General features: G+C 39.5%; 1 protein-coding gene across 1 annotated transcript in view; it reads right to left on the bottom strand.

Moving 5' to 3' along the window:
* Positions 1-15,990, bottom strand: part of kdm2bb (lysine (K)-specific demethylase 2Bb) — a 23,208-nt gene extending 7,218 nt beyond the window's left edge. The window contains 19 exon segments of the mRNA XM_020585732.1: positions 1,085-1,248; positions 1,342-2,408; positions 2,702-3,028; positions 3,160-3,246; positions 3,364-3,507; positions 4,216-4,446; positions 9,432-9,518; positions 9,598-10,001; positions 10,158-10,284; positions 10,847-10,962; positions 11,154-11,307; positions 11,517-11,610; positions 13,418-13,524; positions 13,654-13,694; positions 13,697-13,780; positions 14,702-14,748; positions 14,874-14,952; positions 15,120-15,264; positions 15,798-15,990. Coding sequence (XP_020441388.1) covers positions 1,085-1,248; positions 1,342-2,408; positions 2,702-3,028; positions 3,160-3,246; positions 3,364-3,507; positions 4,216-4,446; positions 9,432-9,518; positions 9,598-10,001; positions 10,158-10,284; positions 10,847-10,962; positions 11,154-11,307; positions 11,517-11,610; positions 13,418-13,524; positions 13,654-13,694; positions 13,697-13,780; positions 14,702-14,748; positions 14,874-14,952; positions 15,120-15,264; positions 15,798-15,842 — 3,550 coding nt within the window. The 5' untranslated portion in view covers positions 15,843-15,990.
* Between the last annotated feature and the right edge of the window lie 9 nt (positions 15,991-15,999).

Below are 15,999 nucleotides of genomic sequence, written 5' to 3'. Positions count from 1 at the left end.
TAAATATAAAGGTATGTGTCAATCAAGATATATGCAAGAACAGGCTCAATGATTAACTACATGGACTATTGTGGGTGTGGTGTATATTTTGTAACTATTCTTTAGTATATTACTTGTGTGATGTAAGAATGTTAACACTGTTATATTCTTTTTTTAGTATATGTGTGTGTGTAGAAGTGAATCATTTACTGCTTGCAAACCAATGATGGTAAGATGATGTCATGGGGTAGGACTGGATAAGTCTGACTTCTTCCTACTCCATTCAAGCATGTACTAGGTATAAGCAAATTGATATTGGATTATGTGTAAAATTATGTGTGTTGTCATATCAACTGTTTTTAGATGCTTGAAAGAATAAATCAAATCAAATCAAATCAAATCAAGGTAAACTATCTAAAGTCAGGAGCCTCTGGGGGTACAATTACCCATAAGGAGGAACCAGGGGAGCGTGTTACTCAAACACTTGACTCGTATTCAAAAGGTTTCATTTTTTTTTTTTTTTTTTTACCAGCACCACAAAAATAGTCGCTGTTTGCAGTGTTCACTAAATTAAATATGTTGACTGAAAAATCAGCAATAAAACATTTATTGGTTAAGGTTCTCTTTATTTTACATAATATGCTTAAATGTATGGTAAACTTGGTTAATTCACTGCATGTGCTAATGGATATACCATTGTAAGGCTGTGTTAAGGCGAGTCAGCATGTCCCCATATTTCTGTAATTGACGTGTCAAGTTTTCATAACCAGTAGATATAACATCCTACTGTAACATCCGAAACTCCACTGAACAAGAAATGAAATTTTTGCTTTAATAAAACTCTGTTCATTACATAATGTTTTATAACTGTACATCCTTTAAGCCAATTATTAGAATAATTATGTGGTGAGACAGACTGAATTTTAAAGGGCACCCTGCAGTTATAGTGCATTTTTGAGTTTTGTCACACTTCTGGCCCCTGCCTACAGTGATATGGCACACACACAAATACACCACATCGCCTGCAAGTTATCTCATTTATTGGCCATTTAAATAAAACACAAACACAGTGCAGTGTTCCCCTGGCTGAGGTTATTTACTGTACCTGGCAGTCTGTTGATGAGCCAGCTGAGCTGTTTCTTGGAGATATTCGTCCAACTGAGGTCCAGAGCTACTGGCTGTCTCCGGATGATACCGCTCAGCATGAGAGGTGTGATTGATTTGCACCGGTTCAGATTGATGTGCTTCCAAAGCCTCTTGTCACAACACCTAATGAGACAGACAGACTATACTTTCAGAGGACTGCAGTGTAATGAAGTGTAGAGAACATGTTTTCAACTCCACAGTACATCTTGTACTCACCATCTGTTCCAGGCCTTGCAGACCCGCATGCAGACACAAAGATCCCTGTGAGTCAGGTGACTGAATACATTCATCCACATCTCTCGTCGCATAATGTGAGCTTCACCGTCGTTCAGTGGCAGTCTGTCAGGTGGGGGGCTGATGGGAGGGGGTCGGATCACGTGGCGCTCCATTTGGATACATTTTGGCGGTGACCGGCAGGGGAGTGGACGAGGGCATATCGGTGTGATCGGTGTGCTTCGGTTCCAGCTGAGCGGTGAGTAACCACGTGGTGTGCCGTTCACCTCCCGCCCCCTGTGTCGCAGCCAGTCACCCAAGTTGCTGCTGCCATTATTTAGAGGCCATCTAGGCTTCTGGTCATCTACTTTGTTCTCTGTCTCAGTTTTTATTGGCCTGTGATTCTGATTGGCCAGGCTGTCCTCAGGTTTTTGCGGTCGTCTGTTTTGACCAGCTACACCTTCATCCGTTTTAAGGGCCCTACGGCTCTGATTCATGGTGGGCTCTTCTGTTTTTTGTGGTTTACGGTTTTGACTGGTCACAAAGTCCTCATTTTTTAGTAGTCGTCGATTGTGATTGGCAGGACTGTCATCTGACTTCACTGGACCATGGGTCTGATTGCTTAGACAGTCTTCTGTCTTGGGAATCTCCTGGCTGAGCTCTTTGCTCAGCTCTTTGTTGGGGAGGCATCTGCGCTGATGGCGAGCCCTAAGTTGAGCAGAGCTCCTCTCCTGAGCATCTCCTGGTTCATTGCTTGGCCCAGCTCTGGGAGAGTTGGACAACATCTGGTCACTTTCTCTGGCTGCTGATGTTCTTAGCAGTGGACTTAACATTGTTTTGTCCTCTGCACTACTGTCTTTTTCTTTTGTCACTGTCTCCTCTTCCTCTTCCTCTGCTTCTTGGTCCTCATCATCCAAGTCATTTTTCTCCTTTAAGTGAATCCTTTCCAAGGAGAATCCATCTTCTTCATGATCCTCCTCATCATCTTCCTCATCACCTTGATCATTCTCTGTTGTGAGCTGCCGCAACAGCTTTGATGTCAAGGGATCATCCTGTCTTAAAAGCTTCTTCTATGACAGAGTGGAGGAAACATAATTATTATTTTTATTACTCTATAAAGACTTTTTTTGAGAGATGATAGTGGAGCAGACAGAAAACATGGGGTATGCGAGAGAGTAACAACAAAAGTCCATGCTCAGAATTAAACTGTGCATGCCATGTTATCAATAAGTTTTTTTCCACCTATGCATGATTTTAAAGGCGTGTATTATCAACTAGAAGGTACTGCTTAGATTATTAATGCCTTTAGTGACTCCATTTAATCTAGTAAAACTGAAAGACTGCAAAAGCATGAGGGTCCCACCTTCTTTTTCACAATGACAGGTTCATCATTGGTGTCAAAAAGTTTCCTCTTTTTCCTTAATGGGTTATCCTCAAGCCTTGGTCGGGGCGTACCATCTAGAGACAGCAAGGGGGGACGTTTCTTTGGAGGCTCTTCTTCTTTCCTCTTCAGGATTTCCTCCCGCTCTGCCTTTCTCTTCACCGCAGGTGTGGTAGTTAAAGCGGTAACAGTAGCTGTTGCCACCATAGGCAGTTCAGGGTCCTCTTTGGAATCCCGGTTTAACCGCGGTTCTTTCAGTAGAGAGCCAGGAAGGTTTGATGCGTACTTAAATCCTGGCCCCCTTTTTTGCTTTGAGGCCAAAAGGTTAAGAAAAAAGAACACAACTTTATTTCTCTGGTTCTGAGATTCTGAGACAAAGTCAACTGTTTAATCATGACATGATTCAGACACACACAGAACAAGTCCATACAGATGCTTACTCTCCCTGTTTTCCCAGCATGGTTGCACTTCGGGCACTCCCAGCAGTTTGGCAGCTCATCATTCACTACTCCATTTGAATCTTTAACCTGAATAAAAGGTGCATATCAATACTATCAAACAGTAAAAGGCCACTATGAAAACAGCTCAACTGTTCTAAAAACAGTTTATCATGTAACAGTCAATACATATTGATAGTAACTTACCTTGAGACAGTTAGGATGAACAATCTCATTGCAGATGGAGCACTCCATGAGCATAAGGTTAAACTTCTCTTCTTCATCCTCCACAGTGTCCTCCTTCCCTGCCTCGCCACAGATGAGACACACTGCTGTGTGGGGCAGGACAGGCTGGAGACAGACAGACACACACAAACACACAGGACAGAAGACTGGGTGACTGTATGAAATTAACATCCTCCTTTAGAACAAACCTTCTTCCAATCATGATGGACAAACTCTCTAACACACTTCCAAATTATTTATTGATTACAGTCAGTCAGCAAACAAGATAGATGCATTACCATGAACAAATGAACTGATGTGGCAGGGGAGGCTGTGGTGAACTGTGGGGTATACTTAGCTCTGGGTACTGCTTTAAAGCAGTATTCGAGTAAATGCACATCAAGAGGCTGTGTTGTGGGACGCAGCTGCTAAAGAGCTTTATAGTGGTCAATCATTCAAACTGAATATTTCACACTGTCTATTTATTTTATGGCCGTGTCCATGATGTTGAAACATTCAAACACATTCTTTGCTCATGTTCATATTACTGGCTGAAATTAGGGCTGCATGATAAATCGTTTTGTGAGCGTGGTTTAGATCCCTGTGCTGTGATCTCAGTCTCATGTGACAATGATTCTGCTGTGTTTGCATTAGCACAGAGATGCCTTGCATCACACCAAGTGCTCCCTTTTCCTCACAAGCCTTCTCATGTCTCTATGCTCAATATGAAGCTAGAGCCAGCCAGCAGTTAGCTTAGCATATGTCAAACTACTCATTTCACAGCATGTATATCACAATACATTTAACAGAAAACAATATGAACAATGTGCTTACTGCAATGCACTGCCTCATGATGCAGGACTGCTTCATACGGCCTGGGCCACCAAACTTCTTCATGTCTTTACAAAAGTGACACTCTCCGCACTCCGTCCGCAGGCACGCCTCACACTTCCGACAGCGCGTTCTTCTCCTCCTGGCACTAGATGTTCCCCGACTAGCTGACAGCTTGACTGCTGATGCAGGAGAAGCTGCCATCTTAGGTTTCGGCCGGTTAGGAGGCCGGGGCTAAAAGGTTGAACAGGATCCAGCGTCAAGCACGTAAAACTTTGAGCAAACAAACATTTCAAACATCTAAATGATGCTTTTGTTGGTTTGAGAATAAATGTGTTATTTTTAAAAGGTTTTGCAATGTTATACAATTATATTATGAATTCAATGTGAAATTTACAATACAAAAATACAAAAATAATAAGTTAATTAATAAGAGTGCATAAATTCACACATACAGTAAAACTGTAAAGCATGTTTGTAGTATGTAGTGTGTCTAAGACAAGAAGCTTGAACTATTAGCTTTTCAAAGAAGACTTCTGGTTCTAGATTCTTTATTTCAACAGATTCTAATGATCAGCAAACTACTGTATATGCAGTGTATATATATATATATATTTTTTTTTTCTTCAATTTGACAATTCAGGGATTTTTACCAAAGTTTCAAGTTTATGAATAAAATGAAGACTGAAGCTCTAAAGAGCAACTCGTTCTAATATTGTACATTACACTGCATTTGCATAATAAGCACTTAGTCATGTTATATAATAGAAAACAAAACATTCTATTAAATTCTGATCCTCTTTGCTCTTTCTGACTCCACATTAATAATTCCAAACACATAAAAAAACTGAAATAGCACCTGTATCCATATATGCATATACAGTACATATAACGCATATCCGGACCAAAACATGTTGTGTATAAAAACATTATTCCTAGCTGTTAAAGCACAAGATCCAGGAGAAAACGAACACACACATCAAGAACATCCCTGGAGGCATCTTCCAAATTTAGCACTTCACTTGCTTGCATGTTTCTACTTCAAAAAGAAACTGCACTTAGAACGACATTTCACACACCAATCACTATCTATTATTCTTTGTTAGGGGCTGCACAGACTGATTTATTACAGTGCACAATAAATGTTCTCTATTTAACAGAAGTGGGTAATGAGATGCCTTTGATCTGCATCATTATTGTTCTTCTGTTGTATATTCCACTCGTTCACAAGCTCAGACCCCAATCACAACAATGTATTTTTAACATGAAAACCACGTCAAATTACTGCCAACCGTGCCACATGAAAAGATGTGTGGCAATGTGCAAGATGAAATAAACAGGAACAAGGACTGCAAAATACTGCAGCTCTTGGAAAGGAAGATCAGATTTCTTTAGTTACATCGGCAGAGCACATTTTCCTAGCGTCAGCATAGCAACAGCCACGTCCCGTTCCCTAACAGAACAGTGTGTGACACACAGACTTGTAACCAATAAGAACTGTAATGAGACCCTCTACCAGAAAATGGAAAGAGACTCAATCTTAGACATATTACTGTAAGTTTTTGGAACAATAACCATGAAATAGACTGACACAGACTGTCAGATATGTGGTTACCATACAGGATTAAAGTGAAATATTGTCGGGGGGAGGGGGCCTTGTGCAGTCCGCACTGGACTGTTCTAGGGGTATTCATGTGGATGAAATACACGAGGAACACTGAAATGAGACCAGATATCCCAGCCAAAGAAACCCAGCCCTGTAGCTAAAGCACCATGATGTAACCCAGCTGCTGCCAGGTAGTCGACCTGACAACAGGTCAGAGTTATGATCATTCTGCTAATGTCCGATTGCATAACAGGTACCTAGACACTGTGGTGTATACTGTCTTTATTACTGTCTAATTACACCTGTTACCTGAACCACATGTGTAGAAGGCAACTGAAAAATGATACAAGGAAAACAATTTCAGATGGCTGTCCATAGTGTCCCTTATATCCACTGTAAACCGCCCACTGCCATGTGATGCTTAGAATTTAACGACAGGGAAGGCTGACAGCTGACCCCCCCCACCTCTCTATCTAGGTAACTACTATCTATTTCAAATACAAATATATTTTGCAACAATATCTAAGAAATTATGGTGAGCCATCAGTGGCTGTGCCATGCATACCTCTTTATAGCATACAGTATATACACGTGTCTTTGTTATTTGTACTGTAAAAACTACAGTTCAACTGACCAGCTAATAATCCTTTGGCACTTCAAAGCTCATTCAGCTGGGAATCATTATGAACATTTGACTCTTATGTTCCATGTCACAGGCTTGGAACTGCTTGAGCTATTATTATGTGGATTATACTAAAATCACCTAGAACACACACTGAAGACAGTGAATACCGAGCACAGGCTGCAGAAACACACAACACTGTTTTATCAAAGCGGAGGGAAATGAAAAGCATGTTGTGGTGTCTAAAGTCAACTGTCACATTTTTATGATGTTTTGAGCTAAATTTATTAGTTCCATTTACCTTGTGCATAAATATGTCTTGAAACAACTGACTTGGCAACAAATTGGGTTCCTAAGTTTCTGGAGAGATTACTTTCCTGTTAAACATTAGAAGTGGCATAAGATGCAAAGCTGTTGATGCGTTTGAAAAAAAAAAACACAAAACATGACTGCTCTAAAATGCAGTTTGTAGTGTATAGTCCAAATGTTACATCTGAGAAAAGACACCATCTCTAATAAAGCCTGTGACATGTACAGTAACTCAGAAACGGTGAGGACTGTTGACTGAGAACCAGCAACAGTGTCCATCAGTTAAAAACCTCCTCACACCGTGCTTTAGAGATGCTGAGAATACACTGCAAAAGCAGTGATTCTGGCAGTTACATTAATCCACAAATTGTCTAAATTGGTGCTGGACACACAACTGTTGTTCAGCTTCTGGGCTGCAATGCCAAAAATCCTAATAGTTATAGAGCCTACTGTGGATATTGTTAATTGAGGTTCAAATAGATAAACTGTGAAGCCAAGGAAAGGTGCATTAACATGATGAGAACAAATAGGACTGAAAATGTCTTATATTTGTCTAAAATGGACTAATCTGCAGTTAGTGGTTTTCAAATCCAAATGCAGCCACAGTATTCATGCAAGGGGGTGTGGTTCAGAGTTAAGTAAGTGAACCATTTAAATTAAGGAACACATTTTGCTGTAAAAGCAGGTTTCATCTTTAATCAATCTGACAGTTACACTAAATCAAAATTTTAATTCATAATGCTCTGTAACGCAATAACCTTTTTTATTCGCAGTCATGCAGAGAGTATACCAACATGCACATCCATCGTCTTTACAATCAAACCATGAAAAATTCATCTCCTGTATCCAGATGAATTCCCATTCCTCTGCTCCTCTCCTTTGAAACAACCAATAGCAGCCCTGAGGCTCTGAGCTATATAAACACAGCCTTCTCCTATTGCTGGATATATCTGACAAAAGCACAGGCATGCACACACACAGACACAAAACAGAAAACCTATGAAAAGCCAAAGGGCAAAAATCAAAGACGAAGCACAGGAGATAGACTGAATCAATGCACTGCTCTCCAGGTAGCTCCATTTCCTCACCCCCCTGTGATGCTGCACACTGCTCTGTCTGGCACAAGCATTCCTTTGGTAGCCTCACTATGTCTGCCCGCAGTGTGTTAATGTGCTAACCTGCTCAGAGTCTGAGTCGTAGTCCTCATCATCAGCGCTCAGCGACATGGCCATGGCTGGTGTTCACACACTGTCCAGCTCACAGCAAACTGACATGGCTGCAGTCTCCTCCTCCTTCTACTAGACTGCTACTGGTGTCTGGCCTACAGCCCTCCCTCCTGCTCCAAAGCTCCACAATACCAAAAGCAGATGTAGGAAACACAGTCAAGCCTGCCTCATTAATATGGATCAACTGCCTGAAAAAGAGGAGGAGTGCTGGAAAGCACAGGACCAATGGTGGGCCTCCGGGCATAAGAATATGTACTGGGGGTGTCTGCCTGTATCCAATGAGGACAGAAAATGCAGAAATGGTGTTTGTCATATTCATGATGAGCATCAGAGGGAGAGAAGAACAGGCTCCGCACAGCCAATAAAGCCAGATGGCATCTCATTACAAAAGGCAAACACAAAGAGGCCCCACAGCCAGCAGCTGGCCTTTGGAGGGAAGGGTGGAGGTGATCTAGAGGGTCCCCGAGACCGACAGAAATCACTTCCATACATTCATATACAACACATCCCATCCTCCCACCTCCTGTTGAGGCTTCTCCTCCTATTACACAGTTCATTGACTTGTTTGAACAATTAATTATACAAAGAAAAGCACATATCCAGTGAACCTAAATAGAACCATAATGTAGCTCAAGTAACACTCTACTAATCAGAATTTACACTTTACCTCATTTTAGTAGATAAGACAGAGCATTTTTTCACAACTATTATATTCATTTCTCCATATTTTTATAGCTCTGGAATTAAGAGAAAACTGCACATCAGTGTACTATTCATTTAATAAGTATTTAGACCATTTCAAATATTTATGGAGTTTTTTCCCACAATAATGTAAACGCCTCAACTATCTCTTTTTACAACCTGCTGCTTAGCTCGACTCAATCAAACCTAAGGATAACTATAATTAGAGCACATTGATGCCCAAAAGTATGACAGAAATGTCCTTTGCAATTTCTGTGGAGAAAAACAAATGCCTACCATTAAAACAGTGACTACAGCTATAAACATTCATACCAGTTAGTATGCATTTAGATGTACACACGGCCCATTTCTTTGTGATGACCAAAAATGAAAAAACAAACAAACAAAAAAAAAAAAATCAAACAATGAGAAATAAAACTGGTCAACCTGTGCTTCAAATGAGAACTGCTCTATTCTAGTAATGGCAATAACATACTTCTAAAGTAGCAGTGAACTCAACAAAGACCATCTCTTTAATATGCATCCATAAAAGTAAAAATATTTGGTTTCACTGACATAAATAGTACAAAGAAATGTTCGCAAAGGCAACCATTCAGCTGAAAAGCTCAAAAATGTTCTTGCATCACAAAGTCAAGTAAGACGTGCACAGGATTAAAGTCTTTTTAGCACGTTTGCTCACTTTATACACAGTAAAGGACACTGTTTGGAGCAAAAGCAATCAGAAAGTGTCCCACTACAGCTAAAATATTCTTACCTTTGTAGTTTTCTTAGGCCAGCACACCACAGGAACTCCAGTAACTGCTAATCTGGGGTCATCATCAGCATGTTCTTTTAATACAACCTAGATGGCCCGAGAGGACAACAGATTACTGTGTGTGTAACTGACAATCTTATGTGTTTGCCATCTTGCTTTTATTTACCTTCATGTCCTCCAGCAGGGCTTGTGGGTTTTCTAGTCCTTCTGGAACACATTTCTTATTGTCGGGGAGTGACTCCAGTTTCTCAACCAGTGTCCTGAGTCCGCTCATTTCAAACTCTGTCAAATGAGTCCACTTATTCTGAGACTCTGATGTTGGTGAGTCAGAGGGGGTTTTGAGGAAATCTAGAGAGGTGGACCCGGGATTATAGCTGTCCTCAGAGTCAACAGATAAAACTGCTTTGAGGAACTGGCCCTTCCTGTCAGGTGAGCAACGGCCATCCTGAGCGACTCTCTCTGATTTTTCACCCTGGTCCTCCCTCACTTGAGTCTCACACGAGTCCTCATTCATGTCTTGGCTCCTTGAGTCAGAGGAAGGACTCTCTGTGTTTGCCTTTGTCTCATAGTCTGGAAAGACAAAATGAGAGAAAAGCAGCTATATCTAATGACATTTGCACCTTCATCTGTAGAAATAATATATGTTGCAAGAGAGAATGACTTGTCTGATCAGGCAAGGCACAGAAACAGCAAGCATAACATATCGGATCGATTCATTTTACTCACCCATTAGTACAGGCTCCTTATGGATCTCCTGAGAAAGGTAGGACCGCTTGGTCAGACAGTGCAGGTATCTCTCCAGGACATACCAGCACATCTCATAATAGAAAGGGAAACGAAACTTGGAATGAACCTGAAAACGGGGAGAAAAAAAAATGTTTACTTTTCATGCACTTAGGTAATCTAGTTTACTGTTGCCTTTTTGTGGTAATCTGATTCCTAAATGCCATGTAATCAAAAGCTCCACAAACAAACCTGTTGACACAGCGGGATTTCTCGACCGTGTACATGCTCAGCCAAGTTTCTGTCTGTGTTTTTACTAGTATGTGTGAATACGACAGAAACTTGAGACAGGAAATGATGTTGACATCAACAGTAGTGAAAAGAGATTATTACTGTACTCCATCACTCCACTGTCATCTCATGCAAACAAACATGCACACAGCTGCAATGTAGGCTTATAATCTATAACAGGTGATCATTATTTTGAAATAATAAAGCTTTAAAACAGAAATGAAGAAGCTAAAACACTAAACACTATCCAGAAATCCTACAAGAAAGAAATAAGTTTCTTAAAATATATTTTTTTAAATATGGTCCTTGGTGTACAGTAACACAAAGTACATCACAGTGATATTTGTATTATCTCCCTACTGCAGGTCAGACTTCAGTCACACCTCAGTGTCGACTCCTACCTTAGTCCTATTCTCAATCTCATGGATAGTAAACTGCATAGGAATGTTAAAGCTGTGCAGAATGTTGCCTCCGAACACCAGCGTGTCTTCAGGGGTGTAGACAGCATGAATCCACCCTTATTTAGAAAAAAGCAAAAGTACAAAAATTTTTGAAAGTGGATTCATGCAAATTCACAGAGTTAAATATACAGTACTCTATAAAGATCAAGCTTAGCTTAGCTTGATCTTTATATATTATCGTTATCTTTTCATTCAAGTGCAGTTAATCTGTCCTGCTAGCTACTTTAAAGCAGCCATGCCAACACACCAGATGGGATGAAAAAAGTGTATCCTTGCTTAAGCTCCACTCTCTGGCATCCATCGGCTCGGTCTCCCAGGAAGACATCGCTCTGCTTTCCTGACAGGACCCAGTCCTCATACAGTGCAAGGTTATGAGTGGTTGGAGGCACCAGCCAGAACACCTGAGGAGAGGCAGAGATTTTATTTTGGAGGTTATACTGCACTTAATGAACAGGTTAGATGAAGTGTCAACTCTGAAACTGTTTGCAGCTCAAGATTTTCAAAAATATTACCAGATAAACATTTTCTTAATTTATCCCTTTAATGTTCAGTGAAATGAAAACTAATAAATTAAGGTTTATAATATCAGATGAGATTAGAATGAACTTACTTTCTGTCCTTTGAATACATGATACCAAACCGAAGTTCCCCCAAAATCAATGTGAAAGTCTGTGTAGCAGCCCTTCACGCTCATCAAACAATACCTATTGGACAAAAGGAAACAAAAATGTATAAGATGCATATAGTACAAATTACCCAGTAAGGATCCAAAGGTTTACAGACTGAGACCCATAAAAATATCTTTTGAAAAAGGCTCAATCACTCATAAAGCTGAATGGTCTTAGCTGTCTTAAACAAAAGCAAACAATAGAAAACACCAGTAGAAATCAATCACATAAGCACTGCAGCATAGAAAATTGTTCACAATAGGATATTGCTTCTGTGGAAGTTAATGGAGGAACAATTAACACCCTGAGATATAAATGAGAAACTAATTTAACTAGATAGGAGCAGCTCTTTTTATCAGAATAAAATCTAAGTGCTGTGGTGTAAACAGAAAAAATAAAGTATAATTAAACCAAATAAATCTTCACACACTATTACGTCATGTGAATAGAGAACAGAACAGAGTTAGACTGCGAGAAAACAACCTTGTCAACAAACTGACAACAGCAATAATGTAAAAAAAAAAATACTGAAAATGAATAAGGAAAAACTGAATTTAAAATAGTTTTGTTTACATGATGGAAAATGATGAACCAAAGACACTCATTAATTTAGGGTTGCAAACTGTTACTGTAATCAGTGATCAATTAATCTGCTGATTGATTTGTCAAAAAACAAAAAAATACCATCACAATTTTTGTTTCACATTTTTGCTTTAAAAATGACTCAAATGACTAATCACACTAGATTCCAATTAATTTTTGTTCGACCAAGAAATTGATTCCTCAACAAATAGTTTTCAATATATAATAATTACAAATTCTAATTGTGACAAACTCTCCAGGACTTTTTCTTTCAGACTGTATACACATTTGTAAGCAGACAAATAAGCAAGGCATACTCTGAAAATAAACACAGCTGCACAATATATCAATAAAGTACACTACCAATCAAAATCATGACCAATATTTTGCAACGCTATGGCAGAATAATGACATGCCAACAAAAATGACAGACTGCATGAACTTTTTTTGACAACACTGTGACAAGTACCAATTTACAGGAACACCTTCAAGCACCAGTCTGCATATGCAACATTTGCAAGAGTCAAGATGTTTGAAAATGTTACAGCAAAATAAGTGCTTTTCACAGAGGATGACTACACTACTTGTTGAATGCAGGCATTTGAATGCATTGTGATTTGCAGAAATAAAACTGTGCGGACACTAATGAAGTAGTACTTTTCTTACTGCCTTAATAGTAAGAAAACTAACCACCAGTGGTGGTACTGAAAAGGAAACTCTAGGTATCAGTACTGGCTGAAACAATGGTGGAAATTTGTTACCGAATGTCAGTAATAACTGATATTTAATCAATCCATCTTGTACAACCCAATCCCTACCTAATTGCTATAAATACTAATCAATAAATATTATTATAACTGAGCAGAGGAACAGACGGTTAGTGAGGCCTCTGTGTGATGGGAGGAAATACAAGCATGCACAACTGTTTTCGATTCTTAGCTATGTATAAATGCTGGCAGCTGATTGGCTGAGAGGTGTGTGTGTAGTCGGGCCACAGCTGTTATAAACCATCCTCCATCGTGGACAAAACTGCTGCCTAGCAACAGTCAGGAGCACTGACAGTACACAGCACTCTGCTGTGATGGAGCGAGAGTTTACACACTCAGATGCGAGTGGAATTTGTATTTATTGCTAACAAAGAAGCTATTTTCTTAAGTATTTTCTATATCTTGCTCTACATATTTCATGTTTTACTTACAAACTGACACACAGCTCAAGAGAGATTTGTGAAAACCAAAACACAATCGAGTGAAAGTTGTACCTTTGCACTTTGGGGTACTTCATCTCTGAGATCACATTGGTTGGTTCTGTTTGGCTTTGTTTTAAATCACGAGGCCACATGTTGTCCACCCAGTCGACTTGATCCACCTATGACAGTGAGTAAAAACTCCACTTTTAGCGATCAGTCACAGTGCCATTAGTCATACTGACTTTGAAAATACAGTACCAGATTTGTAACCATCAAAACCTTATACAGAGAATGTCATGTCATATTACCACTGTGGGTCGCTTGATGAGGTTCTCCAGCTTAGTGTGTTCTCATAATAACGGCCAAACTGGGCCATGCTCATTTCAGAGCCTTTCTGAGTGCTCACATCCATAACGTCCACAGAACGACGGCTGCCTGTAAGCAATACCCAGGATACAAATTGAACTTAATCTACGGGTGCTGCCACTGTCATTACCTGGTAACACAATCAACCTGTATAATCTACCCTATAAAACAATTTACACACAGAAAATCTACATCATAACCAACTACAGCATCTCTTATATACAGTACATGTAATCCACCATCTTCCCACTAGATGGCGCACCCCCGCCCAAATCAAGCTTTGACTTAATTTGTCATGCCTAATTTAAAGTTTTATTTTAATGCATTAGAAAATAACAAGAAATGGAAAACTGCCTACGCCCAAAATTGTGATAAATAAATAATAGATGAAAAGCTAACAAATGAAAAAATTAAGTTTTTATAGCACAACAACAAATATAAGAAAGTAGACATGGATGGACACACACACACACACACACACACACACACACACACACACACACACACACACACACTACTAAAATGATCCGTCACTCATAAAAATGCATTACAGGTACATTACATACACAGAGACAGGCAGACAATAAATAGATGGATAGAAGTGTATGCGATCACTATTTAAATAATTGATTAAGAAGGGGGGAGCAAACCAAAAACAGTGCCATTGTACATGCAACACACTGTGACAATGACTTTTGGTTTCGTTTTTTTTCTATTCTTCATATCATTTGCAGGAGAGTGTCTCAAAGTAATCACAGCTTTTGTATTGCAGATATATGGCATGACAATGATTATCAATTATTACTTATTATTTTTTTATTATTACTCACTCACTCACTCACTGATCCCCCAGTTGTTACTGCACCACCTCCAATTCTCTGGACTGGCAGTTGAGATACTTCCCCCCTTCTATATGCACTAAAGTCTAATTGCTAGTCAGTAAGAATTATACTCTAGCCATGGTGTGGGTGTTTGAGTTGCTCTACTTACCAACTAAACCTTTAATTTCACTAACTGTAAACTCAGGATCAGGCATTCTGTTTAAATCGAAGAGGGGCATAGATGACATTCAGTTAATCTTGTATATATTGCCAAATGGCTAAAAATATAAATATACAACAAATATGGTCCAAGATTATTCTCAACAGAAACAGCTTCTCACCTGATCCCTAGTCCATCTTTCTCTTTAAAAATGAGTGGGATCCTGAGACCCTCCTTTTGTGCATATTCATAAGTAAAGTCTGCAAGACAGTGTGTATTTTAGTCCAAAGCATTTATAGAGCATGTCAATACGTGGTAAAGACATACATCCTGCCAATTAAAAGCTGCAGAATACATAAACATATATATAATAAATGGTAACAATGGCTAATCGAAAGAAAATACGATGTTCTAAGTGTTACTGTACCTTTACCCTCCATCAAGTGTACAAAGGCTGCGCTGTAACTGTCACTGACAAGCTTTTCCTCCACACTGAACCCTCTGATGTTTGCAATTTCTTCAACATCAGACAAATCCTCGTTTTCGTCATACATCCTTCGGCAGATGGAGCGCTGCCAGTGAAAACAAGATGATTTATGTCACAACACTGAAACGCGTGTAAAATAAACACTCTCTCCATAAACAGCCAGTGTGAGCGATGTGAAACGACTGAACATTCATTGTATTCGTAACTTTAAAACTGTAGGGGTAATGTTTAGTTCGACGATAGTACGTTATTATAGCAGTATCTTTCTTCTTAAATGTGGCGTCAAGTGTAATAACCATTAAATGACACTCGCCCTGGCAAAATGCTGCTGCTGACACGTTATTTCATAATGATGCATGTAAAATGTTTGCAGGCTTTCACTGGTATAAATGCTGGTTTCTCTTGTTTTAACTAGTAGGCTACAGATACAAAATGAGTAATAACATGCAACTAAAATGCGATATCTGTGGGTTTTCCTCGTGGTCTGTAACTTGAACAGCGTTAATGACTTGACAAACATTCCAACATTAACGATTGCAAACGTTAGCTTAGCTAACTAATTAGCTCGTTCCCTGTCTCGCTTCATAAGCTAACGTTAACACGACAGATAGTACACACCAGCTTGCGTCCAGATTCAGCACACGTTTCTGCAGCCTCAGCCATCGCCTCTTATGAATGTTTTGCTGTCACTCAGTTTCGGAAAAGCATCTTCATGCGTAGTGAAGTTAAAGAAACACTTAGCACGCTTTTCAGGTTCAAAACAAGGGAACCATGTTTTTGTGTATTACGTCACCGCCAGGAACCAAAACATTGTTGGACA

Source organism: Monopterus albus, unplaced genomic scaffold (genome assembly GCF_001952655.1).
Source record: "Monopterus albus unplaced genomic scaffold, M_albus_1.0 scaffold375.1, whole genome shotgun sequence".
Taxonomy (NCBI): domain Eukaryota; kingdom Metazoa; phylum Chordata; class Actinopteri; order Synbranchiformes; family Synbranchidae; genus Monopterus; species Monopterus albus.
This window is presented reverse-complemented; position numbering and strand designations above follow the sequence as displayed.